This window comes from Epargyreus clarus, unplaced genomic scaffold (assembly GCF_041222505.1).
Source record: "Epargyreus clarus isolate Ecla_fem2 unplaced genomic scaffold, WU_Ecla_fem_2.2 ptg000018l, whole genome shotgun sequence".
Lineage (NCBI taxonomy): Eukaryota > Metazoa > Arthropoda > Insecta > Lepidoptera > Hesperiidae > Epargyreus > Epargyreus clarus.
This window is the reverse complement of record NW_027332226.1, coordinates 11,159,566-11,183,593: the sequence shown is the minus strand read 5'-3', so window position 1 is coordinate 11,183,593 and position 24,028 is coordinate 11,159,566. Positions and strand designations below refer to the sequence as shown.

Here is a 24,028-nt window from a genome sequence, read left to right as displayed (position 1 = left end):
AGATATATGTATTTTTAATTATATATATATTTCCATTTAAACTTAATGAAATATAGTACACACATTGTTAGAGGTCCAGAAAATAACATTGGATACCTTTTATCCCGAAAAATGTACCGTTTTTGAGGGATAGGTAGCCCTAGCTAGTAGGACAATAATCTCTTATGGTAAACTTAAAATTTCGCTGCTTAATAGTGTTTTAATAAAAAGGGAATGTATTCTTATCATTGCATTGTCTTAGTAGAATTTTTAGGTACATTTACCATGTAAAAATAAAATCACAGCAATATATGAAACACATTTATTGTAGTATAATACATCGTAAAATACAGCTAACCTATAGACATAGTAATTATGAATAATATTTGGCTAATTTGCATACAAATATTGTTGGTAGACTGTTATGTATATATAAGACTATAAAGTCTAAACTAAACAGGTACAAAAAAATTGAGCACAAGCAATAATCTTAAGTCAGATCAGACTTATTCACAGTACAGATTATGTTTACACAAGATACTGGTTAAAAACTTTCACATTAAACATATCAAAATACAGATAGAGATATAAAAATTACTTCTAGACACAAGACAGGAATGAAGTAAGTATACCTATAAGTACAGAAATATTTCTTAGAAAATGTAATCTAAACATCAATCTATTAGAGCCTGGTAGTAACTTTTTGATAGTAAAAATAATTTCAAAATAGTTTTTGATAGTAAAAAAACGTATCGTTTTGTAGTGCCAATATATGTATTTAAAAATATTATATATAAGTTTATAGTTTACTAAGTGTATAGCTTATTTACTTATAATTCAAATTTGGTTTATAAATACATAGAAAGTACCTACTTAGCTAAAATGTTTTACGGATAAGATGAATAGGATTATGAAACTTTAATTCAGTATCTCTTACTATGATACATACTTTTGAAACACTAATGACGGTGATATTTATGTCTAAAGTATTAAGTTCTAAAATACTACTTACGTTTCAAATGAGATTGAGACTTATATATCATTTATATATATTTAGAGAAGAGTTTAGCTTTCAATGTCCAGTAACAATAAAATGGAATAGTTATCTAAACTTATTGTGAAGTCTAAAACATATTGAGACAAAACATTTTCCCTAACATCGCTCAACATTCTAGAAAACTTACTTTTCGGTTTCCACATAAATATCTTGTAACACTTGATTTCATATTTTCTACTCCCATTCAATTCAGATTGGAGTGACATTCCAAGAGGAGTGGAGTGGATTAATAATTTCATTTAATTTGCGATATTCATATGTTCTAAATATCAATAGAATTTAGGGTTAAATAGCTGGTAAAATAAAACCTGCATAAACTTTTTGATATAAGACATTTATGTAGAAACATTACATGCACAAGCAACTGAGGTAACAATTACATTTCACAACCTGCCCTCTAAAGTAACCACTGAGTCCATAGGTTATGGAGTGGATTTAAATATTGCAATAAATAATAATCCCACATAACAATATTACGCTACCTATCAATACATAATTCGTTTTAAAGTAATGTTAAAAACTTGCTGTCTGTAGGGCAATAAAATGAACGAACAGAATGCAGACTGTTGTGCTCTTTGTGGCACTCACTGGCCTTATGGGAGGTATAGTGACACTCCACGGTTTGACTTATCTCCACGGTTGTAATTATCTAAATGTTGCACTGGACGACATTAGCAAATGTTTGTATGAGCAAATTGGTCCTTTATTCATGGACGCTTGCTTGTTTTTCCAACAGTTTTATACCCAGCAACGCTTAGTTGAAAAAAAAACAACATTTCATTGCCCACGGGCAGCGACTATTTAACATTATAACGTAATCCCCAACCGAAACCTTCATATTTCATGGTCGCTAAAAATATATTCATTACTAATTTTACTAAAACCAATCATTATAAATAATGCCACCACCTTATATCCGCCCGGGATATGTCCTGTCCTGCACGTATATTACTAAAACACAATTGACTAAGGTTTTAAAAAACCATAAATATATATTTATTCTAGTTTTCCATATATGCCTATGGCAACAAATTTTGGCAATAACGATCTAAAAGATCAGATTCGACCAGATCCATAAATGCTTAAAAAATAAATCACATAGATACTACACTTATTTCATCTTTGGCTTGATACGGAAGCAGGAAATGCCGAAATGTTCACACATTTCTCGTACCTGAAAGAGAAAATTTTAATTTACATACATGTTAATGAATAGTAAATTATTTCAAATTATAAAAATGTATATGGTATAATTGTAGTAAAGGATACTTTCGATATTATTTTTTTTTTATATAATATAAGGGTAGCAGACGAGCATGCAGTCCACCTGATGGTAAGTGGCTACTGCCGCCCATGGACATCTGTAATCAACCCCAGATAGGATTAGATATTCCTATCTGAGGTCGGCCACAGATGCGCCGCTACCTCTGAGGACTAAGCTGGAACGCCTCGGAAAAGTCTGACTCCCTTACCACACCCTTCAAACCGGAACACAGCAGCACAATAGGTGTGGCGGTGGTGCCGCCGGAGTCGAACCACAAAGGGTTCTACTACCTTTAAAATCTATTATCGATTAGTTAGTTTATGCGGGTAATATTCCTTTGAACCCATGCTACACTATTGCATGGACTTGTATTAATATTGTAGTAATGTTAAACGCTGATATATTCTGGATCGATTACAGACGTCATGGGCTGTAATAGCTGCTTATCATCAGTTGACTACATGCATCAGAGGAATGCAGGGAAATATTTTCATGTAAGAGCTCATGATAAGGGACCTATCTCCCTAACTACTGGAGATCCCACTATAAAACTTCTAGCGTAGTTTCAATATAATTTTGGCTATATTTTAGGATAAAAAAAAATGGTCGTAGTTTTTAAAAAAATATTTTGAAAATTTCCCCTCCGGTTTAAAGATTTAAAGATTTTTATTGAACATAAAACATTAATTCACAAATAGTAATTGTTCGTAAACGACTGCTATAGTTAAAAACTGTGACGCAGCCATTTACGCCCACCTCTGGACAATGAGGAAGTATGTTCTGCTTACTGAACTAATACAATTTTCTTTTACAACTATAATAAATATATATGATTACAAATACATTTAGTAAATTACGTAATTATAGTTACAATTTTAAGAAGAGAATAGCCAATAACTTTAATATATGTATGTGCAAGTGTGCGCGTGTGTGTGTGTGTTTGTGTGCGTGTGTGTTTGTGTTTGTGTGTGACTGTGTGAGAGTGTGTGTGTTTGTGTGTGTGTGTGTGTGTATGTGTGTGCGCGTGTGCGCATGTGTGGATGTATGTGTACTGACATTTTCCTACTATAAGTGTTTCACACTCATTATATGTGAGAGTTTTAAGATATTTTGTAATTTTTGATTTTACTTCCCAGTACGTGAGCGGATAAATATTGATTATTTTGTTAACTGTATTATAAACTCTAGATGCAATATAGTTATAGTGTCGTCTTGAGAGTGCTGTGCGCCCGTTATTCAATTTACAGATTCGACCAGTTCGCCGAGTATAATTTCTAAAAGGTAAGCTAAGGTGTTTTCGCAAGAGTATCTTTTGTAGGAACAGCTGTCTTACAGTTAAAACGTTGGCAATTTTATAAAGTTCTGTGGTAGAAAATAAAATAGGTTTCGATAACATCACTTTTAGCACTGCTCTTTGAGCTCTTTCCAAACGAAGGAAGCTAGTTTTAACAGAGCCACCCCAGGCCGCTATACAGTAAGTGAGAACGGACTGAGTCAAAGAGAAGTATACAGTCATTAGAGTTTTCTGGTCCGCAACTGCTCTTAGGTTTTTAAAGACATATATTAATTTCCTGACTCTAGACGTTGTTGTTTCGATCTGGTTCTTCCATGTCATCAGGCTGTCAACATATACTCCTAAATATTTAACACAAGATGTGTAAGTTATTTCGGGGCAGGAGCAAGGAGTATAACCACTCGTGCACTGATGGGCCACCACAGGAAATGGTTGTTTCGGCAAATTTAAAGAATTAATAGTAAAGGTAGTGAATACAGTTTTAGTTAAATTAATAGTTAGTAAGTTACTATCTAACCATGAAATTACTGCCCTCATTGCAGCTTCAGCATGAAAGCGAGCTTCTTGCCAAGAAGCACCCTGAACGAGTAAAGCAGTGTCATCTGCATAGGCGAATATTTTAGTGTGGTTTAAGGTCAAGTTACACAGGTTTTGGACGTGTATTTTTATTTTTCAAAATAGATTTTTCTATTATAAAGTTCAATTAATTTTCTATACAAACCGCTTAATTAAATATTTAGTTTTTGTAATGTACGAAAAAATACTTTAAAAAATCATGATTTCAATTTTCACCATTCTTTAGAAGCTCATAACTCGACAAATAATCACTATATAAAAATAATATATATTCCTATACACTAAGAGTATAATTGACCCGAATATAAACAAAATTCAGAACCTCCCTTTTTTTCCTGTCCGCTTGGCGTGAAATGCCCTAATGGAAATAGTATAATTATGAATCAGAAAATATATAATAAAGCGGCACACTCACCACGCCGGCGCCGTAGCGCAGGTGCGCGAGCGTGGCGAGTGCGGCGAGCGCGGCCAGCAGGCGGCGCTCGGCGGCGGGCGGCAGGCCGCGCAGCGCCGCGCCCGCCGCCAGCGCGCTCAGCGCCACCAGCCCGTTCCACGCCTCGCAGCGCGTGTCGCTCATCTGCGACACTATCAGCCGGCACTGCGGGCACATACGATAGGCGTTATGACACATTTTAAAACGTATAACGTACTTAGGTACATTACTATTTCGCGGTGTAAGAGTCAGATGAATGTATCTACATTTTGTCAATTTTACAGGAGAGCAAAAAAAGAGTGAAAATTCGCAACTTCAAACTTTACCAGATTATTAATAGAGATAATATACAGTAGATGGAATAACAATATTGAATATAGCGTTACGTCGTTTTGCCATTTCATAAAAGACTACATTGTGGACCATTTTGTGAAAAAGAAACCATTTTTAATGTTTTTGTAGATGCGTTCATCTGACTCTTACACCGCGATTTACTACCGATTACAAAAATCGTATTATTTCGGTAATTAATTCAGTATTCACGAAAATAATAGCATTCGTTTGTAGCCATTTTGAATTAAGCGCGAAAATACTCGCGAGTGTCATAGCGTCTTCAATCTTAAATCGGTCTAATTTGATCTGTTAACACATGTTTGAGAAAATCCGAACATAAGCAAAATGTAGATTAACATATTTCATTTGCTTTTAAAATTTTCAACATCCATATATTTAACATCCTTTTATACATCCATATATTTAAATTTGCTCCTTTGTTCTTACAAACATGTTTTGATATTCTGCGGTATAAAACGAAATGACAATATAATAAAAAGACATTGAAATATTAGAAATATTAGCTTAAACATTTACTGAATATTAGGGTGCTTTATAATATATCAATTAATAATTTAAACAGGCTTTAGCCTTCTTACACAACGTAACATTTTGTATAATCCGCGTAAAACTGCTAGTGTCGCTCTAAATATAGAAATGAATCGTTTCGCCATGGCAAATTGTATGACTACAACTGCTCGCAACAACTTCAGAGCGGATTAGCACTTTGGCGCGTACTCATCATCAACCCATTATTGTTTCACTGCTGGGAACGGGTCTCCTCTCGGAAGGAGTAGGATGAGGCCATAGTCCACCGCGCTGGCCAAGTGCATATTGGTAGACTTCAAATACATTTGTGACTTTTTTTCTAAATCTCTCAGGTATGCAGGTTTCCTCACGATGTTTTCCTTCACTGTTTTAGCAAGTGATGATTAATTTCTAAAACGCACATAATATCGAAAAATCAAAGGTGCGTGCCTGGGATTTGAATCTCGGACCCCTCGATCGAGAGGCCCAGTTTCTTAACCACTAAGCTATCACTGCCTTATAATTAGCGCGGACTTTACCTGCAAAAACATACTAAAATTTAACATAAACTCACATTGATATTAGAGAATATAGTGCCAGTGAGTATGTAGAAGAGTCTCGGCGCGGTGTTGATGATGTCGTTGGGCGAGTACAGCGCCCACAGCGAGCTGACCGCGAAGAACGCCGCCAGTGGCACCAGCGGTCGCACTGCTTCCATGAACGGACGCATCTTGCCCGTCTTGTCTCGGTACGACCTGGACAGATTGATGATAGTTTCCATTTAGTACTTAATTTAATAATACTTGAAAAGTCTTCGCAGAAATTACATAATTTTTATTGGAAATCAATTTGGTATTAAAGTTAAATCAACGGTAAGTTCCGAATTTAGATTAGCAAGGTTACTATGGATTGCGTTATATTACTTACATGTATTTGATGTTTTGCTTTGGCAGATGTGTGCGGCTAACATAGTTTAATAAAGGGAGATCTCCCGCTAGGCTAAGTGATCATGCGGCCGTACTCAAACAGTCTTAATTCGGAGCTTGCATATATGCACAATCTTGTGAAAACTTCGATAGTATGATTCAGAATACTTGTGGCGCCAGCTCGTGACGAGTAGCGGGAAGTCGCCACAATATCTTTGCTCAGTATATTGTAGAGGATAACGGTCTAGACCAGCTAGAGCTGGTAATAACTGCAGTGAAGGATCGTGCGGACCCACCGGCGACGTCACCAGCAGCAGGAGGCCGAGCCCCGGTGACGTCACTCACTTGTATATGTTCCACAGGATGACGGTCTGGCTGGTGATCATCGCGGAGAAGTAGAGCACGAGCTCGAAGGCGACGCCCGGCGCCAGCCCGCCCGGCAGCGGCACGTGCCACGCGCGCGGACCCACCGCCGACGTCACCAGCAGCAGGAGGCCGAGCCCCGGTGACGTCACTCACTTGTATATGTTCCACAGGATGACGGTCTGGCTGGTGATCATCGCGGAGAAGTAGAGCACGAGCTCGAAGGCGACGCCCGGCGCCAGCCCGCCCGGCAGCGGCACGTGCCACGCGCGCGGACCCACCGCCGACGTCACCAGCAGCAGGAGGCCGAGCCCCGGTGACGTCACTCACTTGTATATGTTCCACAGGATGACGGTCTGGCTGGTGATCATCGCGGAGAAGTAGAGCACGAGCTCGAAGGCGACGCCCGGCGCCAGCCCGCCCGGCAGCGGCACGTGCCACGCGCGCGGACCCACCGCCGACGTCACCAGCAGCAGGAGGCCGAGCCCCGGTGACGTCACTCACTTGTATATGTTCCACAGGATGACGGTCTGGCTGGTGATCATCGCGGAGAAGTAGAGCACGAGCTCGAAGGCGACGCCCGGCGCCAGCCCGCCCGGCAGCGGCACGTGCCACGCGCGCGGACCCACCGCCGACGTCACCAGCAGCAGGAGGCCGAGCCCCGGTGACGTCACTCACTTGTATATGTTCCACAGGATGACGGTCTGGCTGGTGATCATCGCGGAGAAGTAGAGCACGAGCTCGAAGGCGACGCCCGGCGCCAGCCCGCCCGGCAGCGGCACGTGCCACGCGCGCGGACCCACCGCCGACGTCACCAGCAGCAGGAGGCCGAGCCCCGGTGACGTCACTCACTTGTATATGTTCCACAGGATGACGGTCTGGCTGGTGATCATCGCGGAGAAGTAGAGCACGAGCTCGAAGGCGACGCCCGGCGCCAGCCCGCCCGGCAGCGGCACGTGCCACGCGCGCGGACCCACCGCCGACGTCACCAGCAGCAGGAGGCCGAGCCCCGGTGACGTCACTCACTTGTATATGTTCCACAGGATGACGGTCTGGCTGGTGATCATCGCGGAGAAGTAGAGCACGAGCTCGAAGGCGACGCCCGGCGCCAGCCCGCCCGGCAGCGGCACGTGCCACGCGCGCGGACCCACCGCCGACGTCACCAGCAGCAGGAGGCCGAGCCCCGGTGACGTCACTCACTTGTATATGTTCCACAGGATGACGGTCTGGCTGGTGATCATCGCGGAGAAGTAGAGCACGAGCTCGAAGGCGACGCCCGGCGCCAGCCCGCCCGGCAGCGGCACGTGCCACGCGCGCGGACCCACCGCCGACGTCACCAGCAGCAGGAGGCCGAGCCCCGGTGACGTCACTCACTTGTATATGTTCCACAGGATGACGGTCTGGCTGGTGATCATCGCGGAGAAGTAGAGCACGAGCTCGAAGGCGACGCCCGGCGCCAGCCCGCCCGGCAGCGGCACGTGCCACGCGCGCGGACCCACCGCCGACGTCACCAGCAGCAGGAGGCCGAGCCCCGGTGACGTCACTCACTTGTATATGTTCCACAGGATGACGGTCTGGCTGGTGATCATCGCGGAGAAGTAGAGCACGAGCTCGAAGGCGACGCCCGGCGCCAGCCCGCCCGGCAGCGGCACGTGCCACGCGCGCGGACCCACCGCCGACGTCACCAGCAGCAGGAGGCCGAGCCCCGGTGACGTCACTCACTTGTATATGTTCCACAGGATGACGGTCTGGCTGGTGATCATCGCGGAGAAGTAGAGCACGAGCTCGAAGGCGACGCCCGGCGCCAGCCCGCCCGGCAGCGGCACGTGCCACGCGCGCGGACCCACCGCCGACGTCACCAGCAGCAGGAGGCCGAGCCCCGGTGACGTCACTCACTTGTATATGTTCCACAGGATGACGGTCTGGCTGGTGATCATCGCGGAGAAGTAGAGCACGAGCTCGAAGGCGACGCCCGGCGCCAGCCCGCCCGGCAGCGGCACGTGCCACGCGCGCGGACCCACCGCCGACGTCACCAGCAGCAGGAGGCACGAGCCCTGGAAAATAGAATGTGTGAGTAATGTGTATATTTATACACATGATACTTCTTACGCGCGTACACTAACGTATGTGTTACAAGTGTTACGCGTATGTGTGTGCGTGCGTGTGTGTGTGTGTGTGTGTGTGTGTGTGTGTGTGTGTGTGTGTGCGCGTGCGCGCCTTTAGAAGTGAAACTATTGCAGAACAAAAATATTTCAGATTTATAAATCGATAATAATACTTAACAGCTAATTAACGCCCCAGCGTATCTGTTTCCGTTTCAAAAATCATAACCCCAATCCTTTATTATGTTTAATAGCGCAAATAATTCTCATTAAGTTTCACTGCAATTCCTCAATGAAAATGTTGTATCTACTAGATGTTTCTTGGAGAATAAAATTCAGATTAGAAACGGAAGTGGGTAGGTATTCGCGAGATACTTATACATAATTATAAAAATAAAAAATCTCCAAAAACAATTTACAAATTACAAACAAATTTATTGCAAGCTATGTTTACTATAGCAATTATGTAGACATTACACGTCAGCCTTTCAAGGCCACTCTACGTTTTTTCGGCGCACTACTTCGTTGTTAGGAGGTGGGCATTAATATCATTAATGGGCATATAATGGGCATTAGTTTGAAGGGTGTGGTAAGGGAGACAGACTTTTCCGAGGCGTTCCAGCTTAGTCCTCAGGGGTAGCAGCGCATCTGTGGCCGACCTTAGGTAGGAATATCTAATCCTATCTGGGGTTGATTACAGATGTCCATGGGCGGCAGTAGCAACTTACCATCAGGTGGACTGCATGCTCGTCTGCTACTCCTATATTATAAAAAAAAAAAAAAAAAAATCTACTAAGTACTAAATCATTACTCACGATCATAGTGAAGTCATATCCCCAGGGCAGGAACATCACGCCGGTGTTGTATTTCTCCCAGTGCGTCAGGTAGAAGTTGAGGAATATGTTCCATATCACGAAGAAGAAACGCAGCGGGCTCAGTTCATCCCTAGAAACATTTCGTTTTAAATAAGTTGTAGGTAACCGTCGAGTTTTTTTTTCGTATAAAAAAGTAGCAATTTTATGTAATTACTGCATTGCACGTGGATATGAGGTGAGCATTTTAGGCTTCAAGAGTACATACATGGGGACAATACATGTGTGATTAGCTTTAGGTAGATAGCCTTTCCTATATGGTGTTGGTAACAGATGTCTATGGGCGGAAATAACCATTTACCATCAGGTGGGTATAATAGTTTGCTACCGAAATATTATAAAACATTTAATAAAAAAAATACAATCCACCAATGCTCATTGTGGATTAGTGTTGGATTTTTTCACCAATTCCAGATGGATATATCGATTCCCCAAAGCAGAATATAAAATGTAGTAGCTATGTATATTGAGGAATACATCAACACACTTAGACAAGTAGAAGTTAACTTATACACCAACCTTCCAAATATGCTGTAGAGGCAAGTGGGTATGAGTACCGCGGAGTAGCTGTCCAGGCCATGGTCGAAGAGCTCCCCGAGCGGCCCGCTGGTACCGGTCCGACGCGCTTGCTTCCCGTCGATGCCATCTGAAAGGTATACAAATGCAAACGGTTACTGTTGTGGCGACTTCCCGCAACATGTCAAGAGATGGTCACGAGTATTCTGAATCACGCTATCGAAGTTTCCTAAACATCTTGTACATATAATAATAATAATATTAATAACATCATATACAAGTTCCGAACTTAGACAGTAGGAGCACGGCCGCGCCCCGGGCATGGTCACCTAGCTCGGCGGGAGATCTCCCTTTGCCAAACTATATTTAAAGTATACTTTTAAACGAGGGTGGTTAAACTCTTTATAGTTCGACTCCAGAACCATCGTCCCCCCATTTCTATTTACTAATAGAAAGTGCAGCTGTGTTCTAGTTTGAAGGGTTTGTAAGGTAACTTGCATGAAGCTTTCAACTCCTCAGAGGTAGCAACGCATCTGTTGCCGATCTCATGTGATCATCAATCCTACTTGTGGTCGAACAGGCATCATGTACCTCTACTTAGGCTTATTAGCAGGTTACCTGCAATTGTTGTACGTAATAATTATAGTTTAAAAACTTAAAACGACGCTAAAATCGCACAAGGAAAATCGTTAACCATGATTCCTGACGATCCTGATTAGGTGAATGGGATAAAATTATTTAAAACGTGTATTGTCTTCGGTTCTTGATAATTGTTAAAAAAAAAATTATCGGATCGTTCAAAGTGGGTAAAAATCGAATTCAAAGATAGTGTTAAATACATACATATAGGTACAAGCGTTCTTATTAGTGATCGAAGGTACAAGCTAATAAAAGCGTGGTAAAAAGAAATAACACATTCATATACTGGGTGTCTTGACTTAGATCGAGGGGGTCATAGGCCATGGACGCATACAAGCGGGGGTTGAGTTTATAACGGATCCGAACCTCTCACTAAGCATAGGCAAGAAAAAAATTGGGGACTAAATTAGAACGTCTGTAAATTAGGATTCCATCGACAGGGTTACATCGGCAAAAATATTTATAACTTATGATAAAAAGTGTATATCATTGTAATATTTATTTTATTTTAAAATCAGCTATCCGTCATTTATTCAAGACAGAGTACAAACGAACCGTAAAAAGCTTTACTAATCACAATGAGTATGTTATCGATAGCCACGTCATAATAGAAACAAGATAACGCCAGATCCGCATATTGCCGCAACTTTATCACCAGACACGATTTCTATGACATTTAAACTATACAAATAAATAAAATTAGTTTGGTTATATTAAAACTTGACATTTTTAGGGTTCTGTACCCTTTTTTTTTGTTGACGAGGGGGAAACCTTCAAAAGGTACCTGACGCCATGGGAGTGACGCCGGGTTATGTGGGATTTTTACCGCACTAAAACCCCTCCGGTGGCCGTCCTCAGCATTTGGTGGAGAACTCCGGGATCTCCAACGGAACACAACCGGAGTCCTCCTAACGCGATGCCCTTTTATCGGGCTCTGCCCTGAGGGGAGCACATCCCCTGGTCGCACAGCGATATGCGACCAAACCGTTGTCCTTCCCGGGCTCGCTTGCTGGACGGTTTGAGCTCCCACTCTTGCCGCCCGCAACCCCGGAAGCCCCTTTTAGTCGCCTCTTACGACAGGCAAGGGATAACGTAGCCCTATTCTGGTCCGGGTATTACAGGGACAAGGGTAAATACAGATCCTTTTTAATAATCCTTTGCTGTCTGGCCGTGCGACATAGTGCTTTATCTTGAACCGTAGACTTTTGAAAGTAATAGAGTATTTGTAACGCTGGTCACTATAGCAACAAATACTAAAAATAAAAAAGCTTAGATAATAGGAAATAGGTAGACAGTGCAAATTTTCACAACACACTTACGTCTATGGCTGCTTCTATGATAACAAATACTAAAAATAAGAATTTTATGCTACGGAACCCTCCGAGCGCGAGTTTGAGTCGCACTTGGCCGAATACTTGCTCTTTGGACACAGAACTCCAAAACCCATCAAATATCATCATATTTCATTTGTTTGTTCAAAGATTAAGGGTGCTGTTGAAATATACGGTACTTTTATCGTATATTTAACACAAGATAACAAATGTTGATAAAACTACGGAGAAATTTATGAATGGAAACGTAAATAAACTGTATTTACGTACTGCGTAGAAGCAATACTTCGTAAAGAGCTATTTTTATATGCACGTAAGGAACATCATGAAAATAAAACGGAATTGAATTGACTTATATAAAACGTATTAACACAGTATAAGGATCTATATAGATATTTGTACCGTGGTATTAATGTCGGTATCAATCTGAATTTTATGAATAACAGAAAACGACATCAACTATAGTGAAAAATTAAGCAAAACATACAGGAAAATTTAAGTCAATATTTAAAGTGTCCGAGTTTTGTCTGAAATATTTGGCCAAGAACGAGTCGAACTCGCATACGGAGTGTTCCGAACAACCAAATTCTCATTTTTTTCTTGTAAGTATCCTAGAAGCAATTGCATTGTGAAAGTTTAAACTGTCTACCTATTACAGTTCAATAAAAAAAAGGAAAAAACATTATCTATTACGGCTCCAGAGATAGAGTCCTATGACAGACGGACAGACAGCGGAAGCTTAGTAATAGGATTCAGTTTTTACCGTAAAAAGTTGTGACTTTAAATCACATTTGCTTCATAAACTCTAAACGTGATTTGAATCGATTGAAATCTTGAAAGAATAACGAGAACTAAGTAGTACATAGATTAGTAAAGATACTTGGCCGCCTTGAAATTGAATGAAGCCACAAACAGCTTATTAGTAGGTTCTTTTTTTGAATTATTGACTAATAAAAACATTTTTAGAGAAAATTTACGAATACATAACTAATTATTTCAAATATTTTACGGACATTTTAGCACGGAGACGTGGCAAAACTTTTTTACGCAACTATTTCAATTGTCAAAACAGGGTACATTTTCTTGTTAGGAGTGAGTAATCTTTACTAATCTATGAAGTAGAATGTTACGAGATAATTTAATTTACATATAGCAAATTGTGAATGTAAAGGCGCTTACGAATGTACACGAATACATACTTCCTACGTAAATACAGAGTGAGGAGGCCATCGACATAATTAGTGTTCGTTTTAAGTGTTTTTGTGCAGCCCAGTGGTTTAAAATTCGACCTCTCAGGCCTGTGCCTATGATTTTTCGAAATTATGCGCGTATATAAAATTTACTGTTATTTATTTTAACGATGAAACAACATGCCTGAGAGTTTTATAAAAAATGTTCTGAAAACGTGTCAGATCAATTTGTATTTGGTCAATAATGCACCTATTTTTGATTCAATGTTTTTTTTTATAATATAGGAGTAGCAGACAAGCATACAGTTCACCTGATGGTAAGTGGCTACTGCCGCCCATGGATATCTGTAATCAACCCCAGATAGGATTAGATATTCCTATCTGAGGTCGGCCACAGACGCGCCGCTATCCCTGAGGACTAAGCTGGAACGCCTCGGAAAGTCTGTCTCCCTTACCACACCCTTCAACCCGGAACACAGCAGCGCCTAACACTGCTGTTATTGGTAGAAATAGGTGTGGCGGTGGTACCGCCGGAGTCGAACCACAAAGGCTTCTACCACCTGCAATGTTTTCTGTACCTAACCCATTTCTGCGAATTATCAACTTTATTTAACTAACATATGCAACATTTTGTGCCTTTATCTTATTTTTATTATCGAAAATAAATTTAACAAAAAATACACTTCAATGGCGCGACCAATTCATTTTCTATACCTATAAAAAACAGAAAATGGTTGAAGTACGACTTACTACAACGTACGACCCAGTCATACATAATAATGTATGACCTGTAATACATACTAACTATGACGTTGAAGTCATAAGGCCACGAACATTAAACAGAAAACTCTACAAAATACGTGTGCTATGCACGTTTAATATTAGCATCACTTGATGCTGGAACTACTGCTACCTGCTGGAGTATTGCTGCCTATTAACGACAGTGCTGCAGTGCGCCAAATGCTGCTGTGTTCAGATTTGAAATGTGAGTGGCAAGGGAGAGACATTTACACGAAAGGTTCAAACTTTGTCCACAAAGGTAACATAGTTTCGGTGGCCGACTTCTATAAGATTCTAATCCTATCTGAGATTGATTATAGTCCATCATATCGTATATCATTAAGAGCGTGGTCGCTTGTTATTTTTGAAAAAAAATCTAGTTCATTCATTATTTTTTACCTACGTCTAGACTCATTAAGTCAGTTCAATGTACAATATGAATTGTATTTAAATATATTACACTAATATATACCTAAATTAATAAAGTTCAATCTACCCAGGTTTTATTCGTCATAATTTAACTGGGATTGTATGTTTAATCTTTATTCATTAAAATTACTATTAATACTATAGAAACGTTTAATTAATTCTAATGTCAAACTTACCTGTACCTAATTTTATGAAACAATATTAAAATTAAATATAACAACACTAAAATACCGCAATTGTTACTAAGTACCCAATTGCGTAAGTAATTGGCTTAGAAGTCGTACGATGACGTGAATTAACTTATCGTATGATCTAACTCAAAGCGACTATAATCTTCCGATAAGGTATTTGAATCAATATAACAAGACTTAGAAACATATTGAATATTATTGAAACTAAAAGAATATTACATATTTAAAACGTGTGTATTTGTTTGTTATTATACTTTCGCGCCTTAATTACATAATCGAAACTTGTACTTGTGTTGTCATGAAACTTTGTACAGTTTTGTCATTGGTTAAAAAAAGTATATGGGGATCTTTTGTCCCAAAAAACCTACCGTTCTGCCACTACGTTTCTACCCAATTTTCTACTCCTTTGAATTAAGTTGGACGTACTACTCTTTAACTAGAAAGCTCCAAACTAGAACACAGCAGCGCTTAACACTGCTTTTATAAGACAGAAATAGGTGCGGCAGTGGTGCCTGCGAAGTCGAACCATGAACGGTTCTTCCACTTTTAAACACTACAGAGATTTCGCTATTCACACGTTATCAAAAGATATAACAACTTTAAATAGTTTTAATGGCGGTCTACTGGCACATAACCAGCCAGATAGTGTAATATAATGAATTCGTCGCTACAACAGAAAGTACCGGACACAAATGACAAAACAAGGTTTAGTGCCGATTTTCTAAGGCAACGATATTTATTTTAAAATGACTGGCCGTTATTTTAATTTTACTTATATAGGCACAAGTATGTAGATAGAAAAACATGCTGGTGTCGGTAACATTCGAAAAAACTATGAATAATATAGTTTTTATATTGTAACATGTATGTTAATCAAAACCGGTCATGCAAGGTTTAGTTGATCATTTTTGTCGCCATAGCATATCCCATTTAGACCTAATGGAGTTATATAATTTTAAAGTAATTGCTATAATGTTATTGTAAACTGGTTTTATTTTTATTCGCATTGTAGTTGTCGCCTGTCCCTACAACAGTACGCGCTTATTTTGAAAAACGGCTGAATACATTTAAGTTGGGATTTTCATGAAAATTTAACAAATAGTGGTACTGGCTACTTTTTGCTCAATTGCGAGAAAGGGTTACGTTTCCACACTATATGTTTGTAATATTTTACCACATAGTATCTTAAAACCTCTAGACGGTCCGTCTAGAGGTTTTAAGTACAATTAAGTACACATTACTATGTATCGTTAGATTTTGCTTGGTAGACCAAGTCTTCTTAGATAGGTGACGCCAAAAAACATAGCATACCTATAACATTCAAAACTGTTTAACATTTAATTGACTTTGTCTGAAATAAATAAAAAAATAACACTGTGTAACAAGTTCATATACAATGTTATTTTTTTTTGTTTAATAACGTAATATGCGAACGGTATGTCTTCGTTATTTATATAGGCAAGATTTTTGGTTTTTAACATTCAAGTGCTTATTACAAGTATAATTTTACAAAACCATGTATTTAGAGTAAGAAACAGTACTAATTAAATATCCTTAAGTGTTCAAGATTTGTATGTAATTTAAATCTGTGACTCAGTCATTATGGAAACGACGAAAGTAGCTAGAATGATGATACAGCTAAAAATGGCTAAACAATGAGTTACGAGAACTAAGACTGTGAACTAATAAACTAATTAAGTCTATAAATACTTGAAACTTTTTTCTCGAATATACCATTTAATACTACTAAATTTTTAAAATCATCCCCAATTAAAGCAGTGACCATCCTTAAAGAGAATTTAAGTCAGTGTCACATTAAATTTAAATTTAGACATATTTTAATTAATGACATATTAAAAGCTTTTAAAGAATTAACTGTTAAAAATACAGAGGACATTTGGGGAATGTCAGTAAAAGTTTGTACATCAATCATTAAAACTTTAGCTCCCTACTTAGTCACTATTTTTAATATGTGTGTTGATCAGGGCTGTTTCCCTGATTTAATGAAACATAGCAAAATAATTCCATTGTTTAAGGCAGGTGATACTAAAGATCCCAACAATTATAGACCCATCTCAGTACTGCCTGTTCTAAGTAAAATTTTTGAAAAGATCCTCTTACACCAAATGTTGCTTCATTTTAAACTAAATAATCTTTTACATCAAAAGCAATTTGGCTTTACTAAAGGCCGTTCTACCACAGATGCTGGTGTTCAATTGCTGCGACATATTTTTGATTGTTGGGAACAAGCACATGATGCTATAGGTATTTTTTGTGACTTGTCTAAAGCTTTTGATTGTGTTGATCATAAAACCTTATTGTTAAAATTACAATATTATGGTATTCAGGGAAATTCTCTAAAGTTGATAAATTCTTATTTAAACAATAGAGTCCAACGAGTGCAAGTAAATGGAGCATTATCAGCAGGTTCTAATATTAAAATAGGTGTACCTCAGGGCTCCATCCTAGGTCCGTTTCTATTTTTAGTTTATATAAATGATTTGCCAAATGTAGTAAAGGATTTATCTGAGGTTGTTTTGTTTGCTGATGACACTTCCTTGGTGTTTAGAGTAAAACGACAATCACAGGATATGAATGATATTAATGAAACTCTTTGTTGGATTCAGAACTGGTTTGATGCAAACAACCTACTCTTAAATTCTAATAAAACTAAATGTATTAAATTTATGCTACCAAATGTAAGGAGTACGGGGATGAATGTCGCTCTAAATGGTGAGACTTTGCAATTCGTCAATGAAACTGTTTTCTTGGGGATTACCATTGATTCTAAACTCCAGTGGGGTCCCCACATCTCTGCTTTGTCCAGCAGACTTAGTACTGCAGCTTTTGCAGTCAGAAGAATTAGACAGTTAACAGACATACCCACTGCCAGACTTGTCTATTTCAGTTACTTTCACAGCATTATGTCTTCTGGCATTCTACTGTGGGGCAGTGCTGCTGACATAGACTCTATATTTACTATTCAAAAAAGAGCAATAAGGTCAATATATAGTCTGCGGCGTGGTGAGTCCCTAAGAGAACTGTTTCCCACTATTAATATATTGACGGTGCATAGTCAATACATTTATGAAAATATTATGTATGTAAGAAAACACACTGATATGTTTGAAAAAAATAGTAACCACCATAACTTTAATACCAGAAATAGAAATAAATTAGCAATTCCTAAACATAGATTATGTAAGGTGGCTAGATCTTTCGTGGGCAACTGTATTCGCTACTACAATAAAATACCCGACCACATTTTGAATCTCACAGAAAAAAAGTTTAAACATGTCGTTAAACTAACGCTATGTAAAAAAGCGTACTATAAAGTAAGTGATTATTTGACTGACAAAACGGTGTGGTCTGAATTAGCTCCAGCTCCACATGTACCATTACGTTAAGGTAACATTGTCAAAAACATTTTTTTTAAAAAGATGTGTGTTATGGAGTTTCTTTCGCCGCTTCTTCTCCATAACGAAACACCTTGTGAAGTGGTGGTAGTTGCTTTGACTTTCAAAAAGTGATCTGTAAAGAACCTATTTTGAATAAAAAATTTTGATTTGATTTGATTTGATTTCAATAAATAAATACTCTACGTATTATCGCTCGTACGATAGGGGTATTACACGCGTGGAGCGCCCCCTAAGATAAATAACTACAAAAGATTACTCGATTAAGTAAACAATTATTAAATGATAGAATCATAGTCTAGATCCTAATACACATTTCTTATATTCTTACAAACGATAAGTATATAGATAAATTCACTGAATAATTGACGTAATATAGAATAACTTTGAAAAGGGCCAAAATATAAAGTACCTACTAGCTGACCCGGCAAACTTTGTACCGCCCAAAATCTATTTATCAAATATATTTCATATAAAATATAGCCTATGTTACTCGTGGATAATGAAGTTTTCGAATGGTGAAAGATTTTTTAAAATCGGTCCAGTAGTTTTTGAGCCTATTCATTACAATCAAACAAACAAACAAAGTTTTCCTCTTTATAATATTAGTATAGATTATATTTACCTATAGGTATGTATAATCCCTATGTACCCCTTTAAAACGTGCCGCGGGCCGGACCCTATGCTGACGCAGACCGCATTGTGCCCGCGGGCCTGCAGTGACTCATATGCGTATTAAAGAGTGGATTTTTACGCTCCGTTGAAAACTTGAAACGCATGCACCTTCCAATTCTCTACCCGTGGTAACCACCACTTTGTGTTCATAAATAAACATTAGAACTCATTAAATATTTTGATGCTTGAATATAAAAATTAAATTACACTAAGGAAACAAGTGTATCTTTACGTGGTAATCAAATTTTTGAATAATGCAAGTAGCTTACTGACTACCTGGCAAAAGCAAGTTGAATTCATACATAGATCGTTTCCATACTGCGATTTTAGAAAAAAAAGAAAATATTTTATCATAACAGCTATAGAATAGCTGCTATGATAAAAAAGGAAAAATGTTATGCGGAAATATATAGACGGACATGTGACGGAATATGTGGCGGACAGGCAGCAAAGCTTTATTAATAAGGTCTCATTTAGGTACAGAACCTTAAAAATGAATTGTAATAATGTTATGAATAAAAATGAAATATAGTAATGGCATGGGCAGGATACTAATTTAGTAGTTTGCACGAGTTTTCCTGTGTTACAGCAGAGCGGATTATATGCGGATGGTAATTGTATTCCGGTTGTGCTTTGATGACACATGGATTGTATGTTTTAGCTGATTCCATACAATAAGAAAGAGTATTTTTGTTTCCTGACTTGTTGTCTTTATTTGAACACACAAATCTGAATTAGTTTATTCTGCTTTGTTTTCACAGCGATAACAGGAACGCCCCTAAACATAGTCGAGTGCGCAGTTACTATAACACTCCTTATAATAAATTTCATAAAAAATGTTCTATGTCCCACAGATTTTATGTGCGATTTTATTGTAAAAAAAAATAAACGTTTATTATCCGCATTTTGATATAAAAAAAAAACAAAAGTCAGAAATATCTTATACGCGACTCTTACGACGTATGCCTTGGCAATCAGATCTTTTCGCGCGGTTTTTTTTGACTAAATATTTTGTTTAAACATGTGTACAACTGACAGACGTTTTATTTATTTGTATAGATATTGCCAAATCCTTGACTGTTTGACATAAAATATAACTGATAATTTCGTCTAGTTTAAATATCTACTAATTAGTTCAAGGACGAGTGATAAGAATTACTTGTGTGATTAAAATTTCAAATCATTACTAATAATGATCGGCTAAAAATATTACACATTTTAAAATTTTATTTATACCCCAAATTAACTTAATTAATATAATACAACAATATAATATTGAGCACACATTACTATGTGTAAAGGAGTATAAAAGAAAAACTTCTAAACAAAAAAATCACCATTTATGAACTGTGTATATGAAACTGTATGGATCAAAAGTGGCAACTATAAAGTAAACATGAAATTGCATATCCACCATAATCAAAGGTAAATGCATGACTGTGACTTATTGTCGATGTAAACTAACTCTGAAGTTGTTGCGAGCAGGTGTAGTCATACAATTTCCTATGGTGATGCGATTCATTTCTATATTCAGAGAGGACTAGCAGTTTTACGCGGACTATGCCTAGATTTGGGATTGTCATTTCGTTACTGAAGCTTTTGTTTTGCTTTATATATATCTCTCTTATAAATATGTTAAAAAGCCAATTAATGTTGAACATGCTCACCTAAGGTGTACGCCACAAACAGGTTGACTGCGGAGACTGCCCACACCCAACTGGGTATGCTATCGTTGGTGACATTCTCCTCTGTGAGGGCGTGGAACCCAAAGTCATAGTAGGAGAACAGGAGGAAGTTAAGGACCGTCAGGAGAAAGCCAGTGAATGTTAGCAGGTTGGGTGCCACCCACACCGGGCAAAACTGCAATCATGTTAATATATGTTAATACATACATACATCTACATATCAGTAGTAAAATTAGAATGCCATAAGTGTAAAAAATGTCAAAGTAGCTAATGTAAAAGATTACTTTTAAATGTGCCGAATTATCCAATGAACACCGGCTGTTAAATCATTACCATAAATTCTAATTCAGGAAAGTGGGTACAACTGAACTTCAGACATTGTTAATCTAAAGATGAGATTTAATTTAATTTATTTTTTAAAAACTTACATTTAACATTACAGGATTATCTTAATGCGTAATTGATGTGATGTGAGATAATTTTGTTTTATGTTTATTCAATAAATACTCTCTTCATATATATTTTGGTTTTATGTTTATATTTGAAGGTTGCCAAAATAAAAACCAAGGCTGTTCTAGCAATAAGTAAACAGTGAAGTTAAATAAGAAAAATATTATGATTATGCAATAGATATTTTTTAATCCATATCCCAAATTAATTTACAATCTCTCACTTGTAAGGATGCAGGATTTACTTTTTAAATTAGGATTAGCCATGGTGTATATATTTTCTTTCTTTGTAAATATTTCAAATTCAATTTACTTTCTTGTACAATTTACAAAATGGTGCTCATTTGGCTTTGCCTTTCAATCATAGATATTAAAATATGTTAATATTTATTATGAATTGCTACTAAAAAATGAGTAAAAATCTATGCACCGTAATTTTAACATTTACATCTAGACATAGAGCGAATCAGGCACATGCTATGGCAGACAAGAATATTCTACTATGATCGTCTGCTACTCTCATAATATAAAAAATAATGTGAGCCGTCACGGGACGCCTGGCAGATGTGAAACATCAACATTATTTTGTAAAAGTAATATGCAGAAAAGAACATATTGTGATAGGAACTAAATATGTCATAATGATAAAATAAAATATTACGATTTTTTTCCAGATAACAATGACTATTTATTGAATAAACATTTATTTTCATTAATCGAGTGGGAGAGAATCGCACAGTCGATTGCGCATGGCGACGCGTCGCTACACCGTACACACTGCATATAGACTGTATATAAATACCATCGTATAGCGTGGCGGCGTCGCCACGGCATGCGTCGCCACGCCAGAAATCGGTTTTACGTGCGGCTATAGATGTTTCACATCAAAAAAAAAATGCGTATTGTATTATATCTACTGGAACACAATTAGAGACATGGTCTGTTCCTGTCATAGTGTAGAGAAAAATGTGATTCTGTCTGTAACAGCCTGTATTTGAAATGTTCTATGTCTGTACATAAAACAGGGTCTAATACAAACATACATGGAACTGTAATAAATAATTAGATTTCTAACCTGTACACACCAATCCCAAAACGGGTGCATAACATATTTGCTAAGCACACTCGTGTCCACAGAGTTGTACTGGAAAGAGGAAAAACTAAGTAAAAATTTCTAGAAATTTAAATGTTGCTTCCAAAAATTCTATTCAAGAGTAGATAATATTTAGAAACTTGGATATATTTACAGTAAGTTACTTTCGCATATCGGTGATAGAATTTCATTGAAAACTTATTCAAATGAAAATAATAGGATATTTCTTACAACAATTACATGTGCTAAGGCTTATTGAAGTAGTACTTTCTATCCTTTTGTAAACATCGATTGCCGGTACATTTACCGAAACACGAATTGTTTCGGTAAATGTACCGGTAAATATCCATTAATTACAAATAGTTCCATACTTTACATCTTATTCTCATATCAATAGTATTCAAAAATCTTTATATATCATTATTTAAAACAAATACCTTATATTTTTCGAATCCTTCCAATTTATCCTCCGACAGGAAACGTGCCATTATTGTTTCAGTTCTTTCAATCAATACCTAAGCAAAATACATGATTTGGAAAGAATAAAAATGTCCGTCTAGGAACATGCGCAAGTAAGTTATTATAACACTAATATGATACAAGTAGCCACTGAAACGACATTACGCATACATTGTTCTTCTACACAATATAGAGAATCGAAAACACAACCACATCCCACAATACACGAAAATAAACTGACAGAAATGAGAAAACTGAAGTCTGAAAGAGTGAAGATGAAGTCAGATAAGAATGACAGGGCCACAGACATACAAATACAATCATGATATATTGACAGCGATGTGATAATAATGTTAATAAATAAGTCAAAATTAAACACCATTAAGGTTATACCAATTTCAAAAGAGAATAAAATAAAAATAAGTCAAAAGGTATTTTAATTACAAGTTATATGAAATATTAAAAGATAATCAATCGTGCGTGTGACAGTTATCAATAATGTCATATTAATAATTGTCAATTGTCATTGACAATGTGACACGATTAATAAGGACAATATTTATCGAGATTCGACGTCGATAAAGTTAATAACCGAAAAAAAATTAAATATTAAAAAAGTCGGGTAAAAGAAATACTAGATATTTGTTTCAATTTGAGTGCAAACTGTATTAAAATCAATAAAACATTAATCGTTTCATATTATATATCGTTATATAATGGTATAGGTTGTAATTGTAATCACTAATAAAGGTTCAAGTGCATTATTATCAGTAAGACTTTAATGATTATAGGGTTTGATTAATCATTTATTCATTTTAATACACTTTATGCTCATATAAATAAGCAAACAACTGATATTTTCTTTTTAATATCTGATTAATAAAAAAACTCCTTAAATATTTACCGATATTAAATTTCGATAAATATTATTTATGAGCCTCATTAGTCGTGTTATATTGACATCTCCCATTCGCACCATGTTTTATTTTACCCTAATCTATGATTTTACCAGATGAAATATAATATTATTTAATTTTAATATTTATTTCATTTTAATTGCAAAATATGTATTTATAGAAAATATTAACCAATTGTTTATATTTTAAATATAGTATGTTATTAAAAGTTACATAGTTGTAAATATTGTATTACGCCTGGTCGTAAATAATAGCAACATATTACATTCAGATTATAGCTATGAATTTACTCTATGGTAGTCAATATGTTCAATTCAACCATGATTCAACATATAAACAGTATCATAATTATGAACAATATTTATTATTATGACTTTAATGAATTATTTATGCATACTGTGTTTGGGTTTCGTTTGTCTTACTATGTGAAATCTAGCCGACAATGTCAATGACAAATATATTGTTCGAGAAATAGCAAACTTCTGGTGGTAGAACCCTTTGTGGTACGACTCCGGCGGCACCACCGCCACA

The 24,028-nt window shown here is 37.4% G+C and overlaps 1 protein-coding gene across 1 annotated transcript; it reads right to left on the bottom strand.

Annotated features, from left to right (window-relative positions):
- Nucleotides 1–287: 287 nt before the first annotated feature.
- Nucleotides 288–22,827, bottom strand: LOC140749417 (ethanolaminephosphotransferase 1). Its single transcript, XM_073082448.1, has 9 exons — nucleotides 22,559–22,827; nucleotides 22,104–22,172; nucleotides 20,562–20,754; nucleotides 10,247–10,373; nucleotides 9,671–9,800; nucleotides 8,650–8,807; nucleotides 6,039–6,219; nucleotides 4,586–4,768; nucleotides 288–2,210 (listed from the first exon to the last, which is right to left on the bottom strand). Exons 1-9 carry the CDS (start codon nucleotides 22,607–22,609, stop codon nucleotides 2,148–2,150), a joined length of 1,155 nt encoding a protein of 384 aa, XP_072938549.1. The 5' UTR covers nucleotides 22,610–22,827; the 3' UTR covers nucleotides 288–2,147.
- Between the last annotated feature and the right edge of the window lie 1,201 nt (nucleotides 22,828–24,028).

Bases quoted from the DNA above. Each gene is read 5' to 3' on its own strand.
- LOC140749417 (XM_073082448.1), bottom strand. From the start codon at position 22,609: ATGGCACGTTTCCTGTCGGAGGATAAATTGGAAGGATTCGAAAAATAT. The intron at 9,801-10,246 runs GTTGGTGTATAA...AAATGTTTCTAG, and splicing joins CTCTACAGCATATTTGGAAG to GGATGAACTGAGCCCGCTGC. The intron at 2,211-4,585 runs GTGAGTGTGCCG...TTTCTCTTTCAG, and splicing joins TGCGCTACGGCGCCGGCGTG to GTACGAGAAATGTGTGAACA.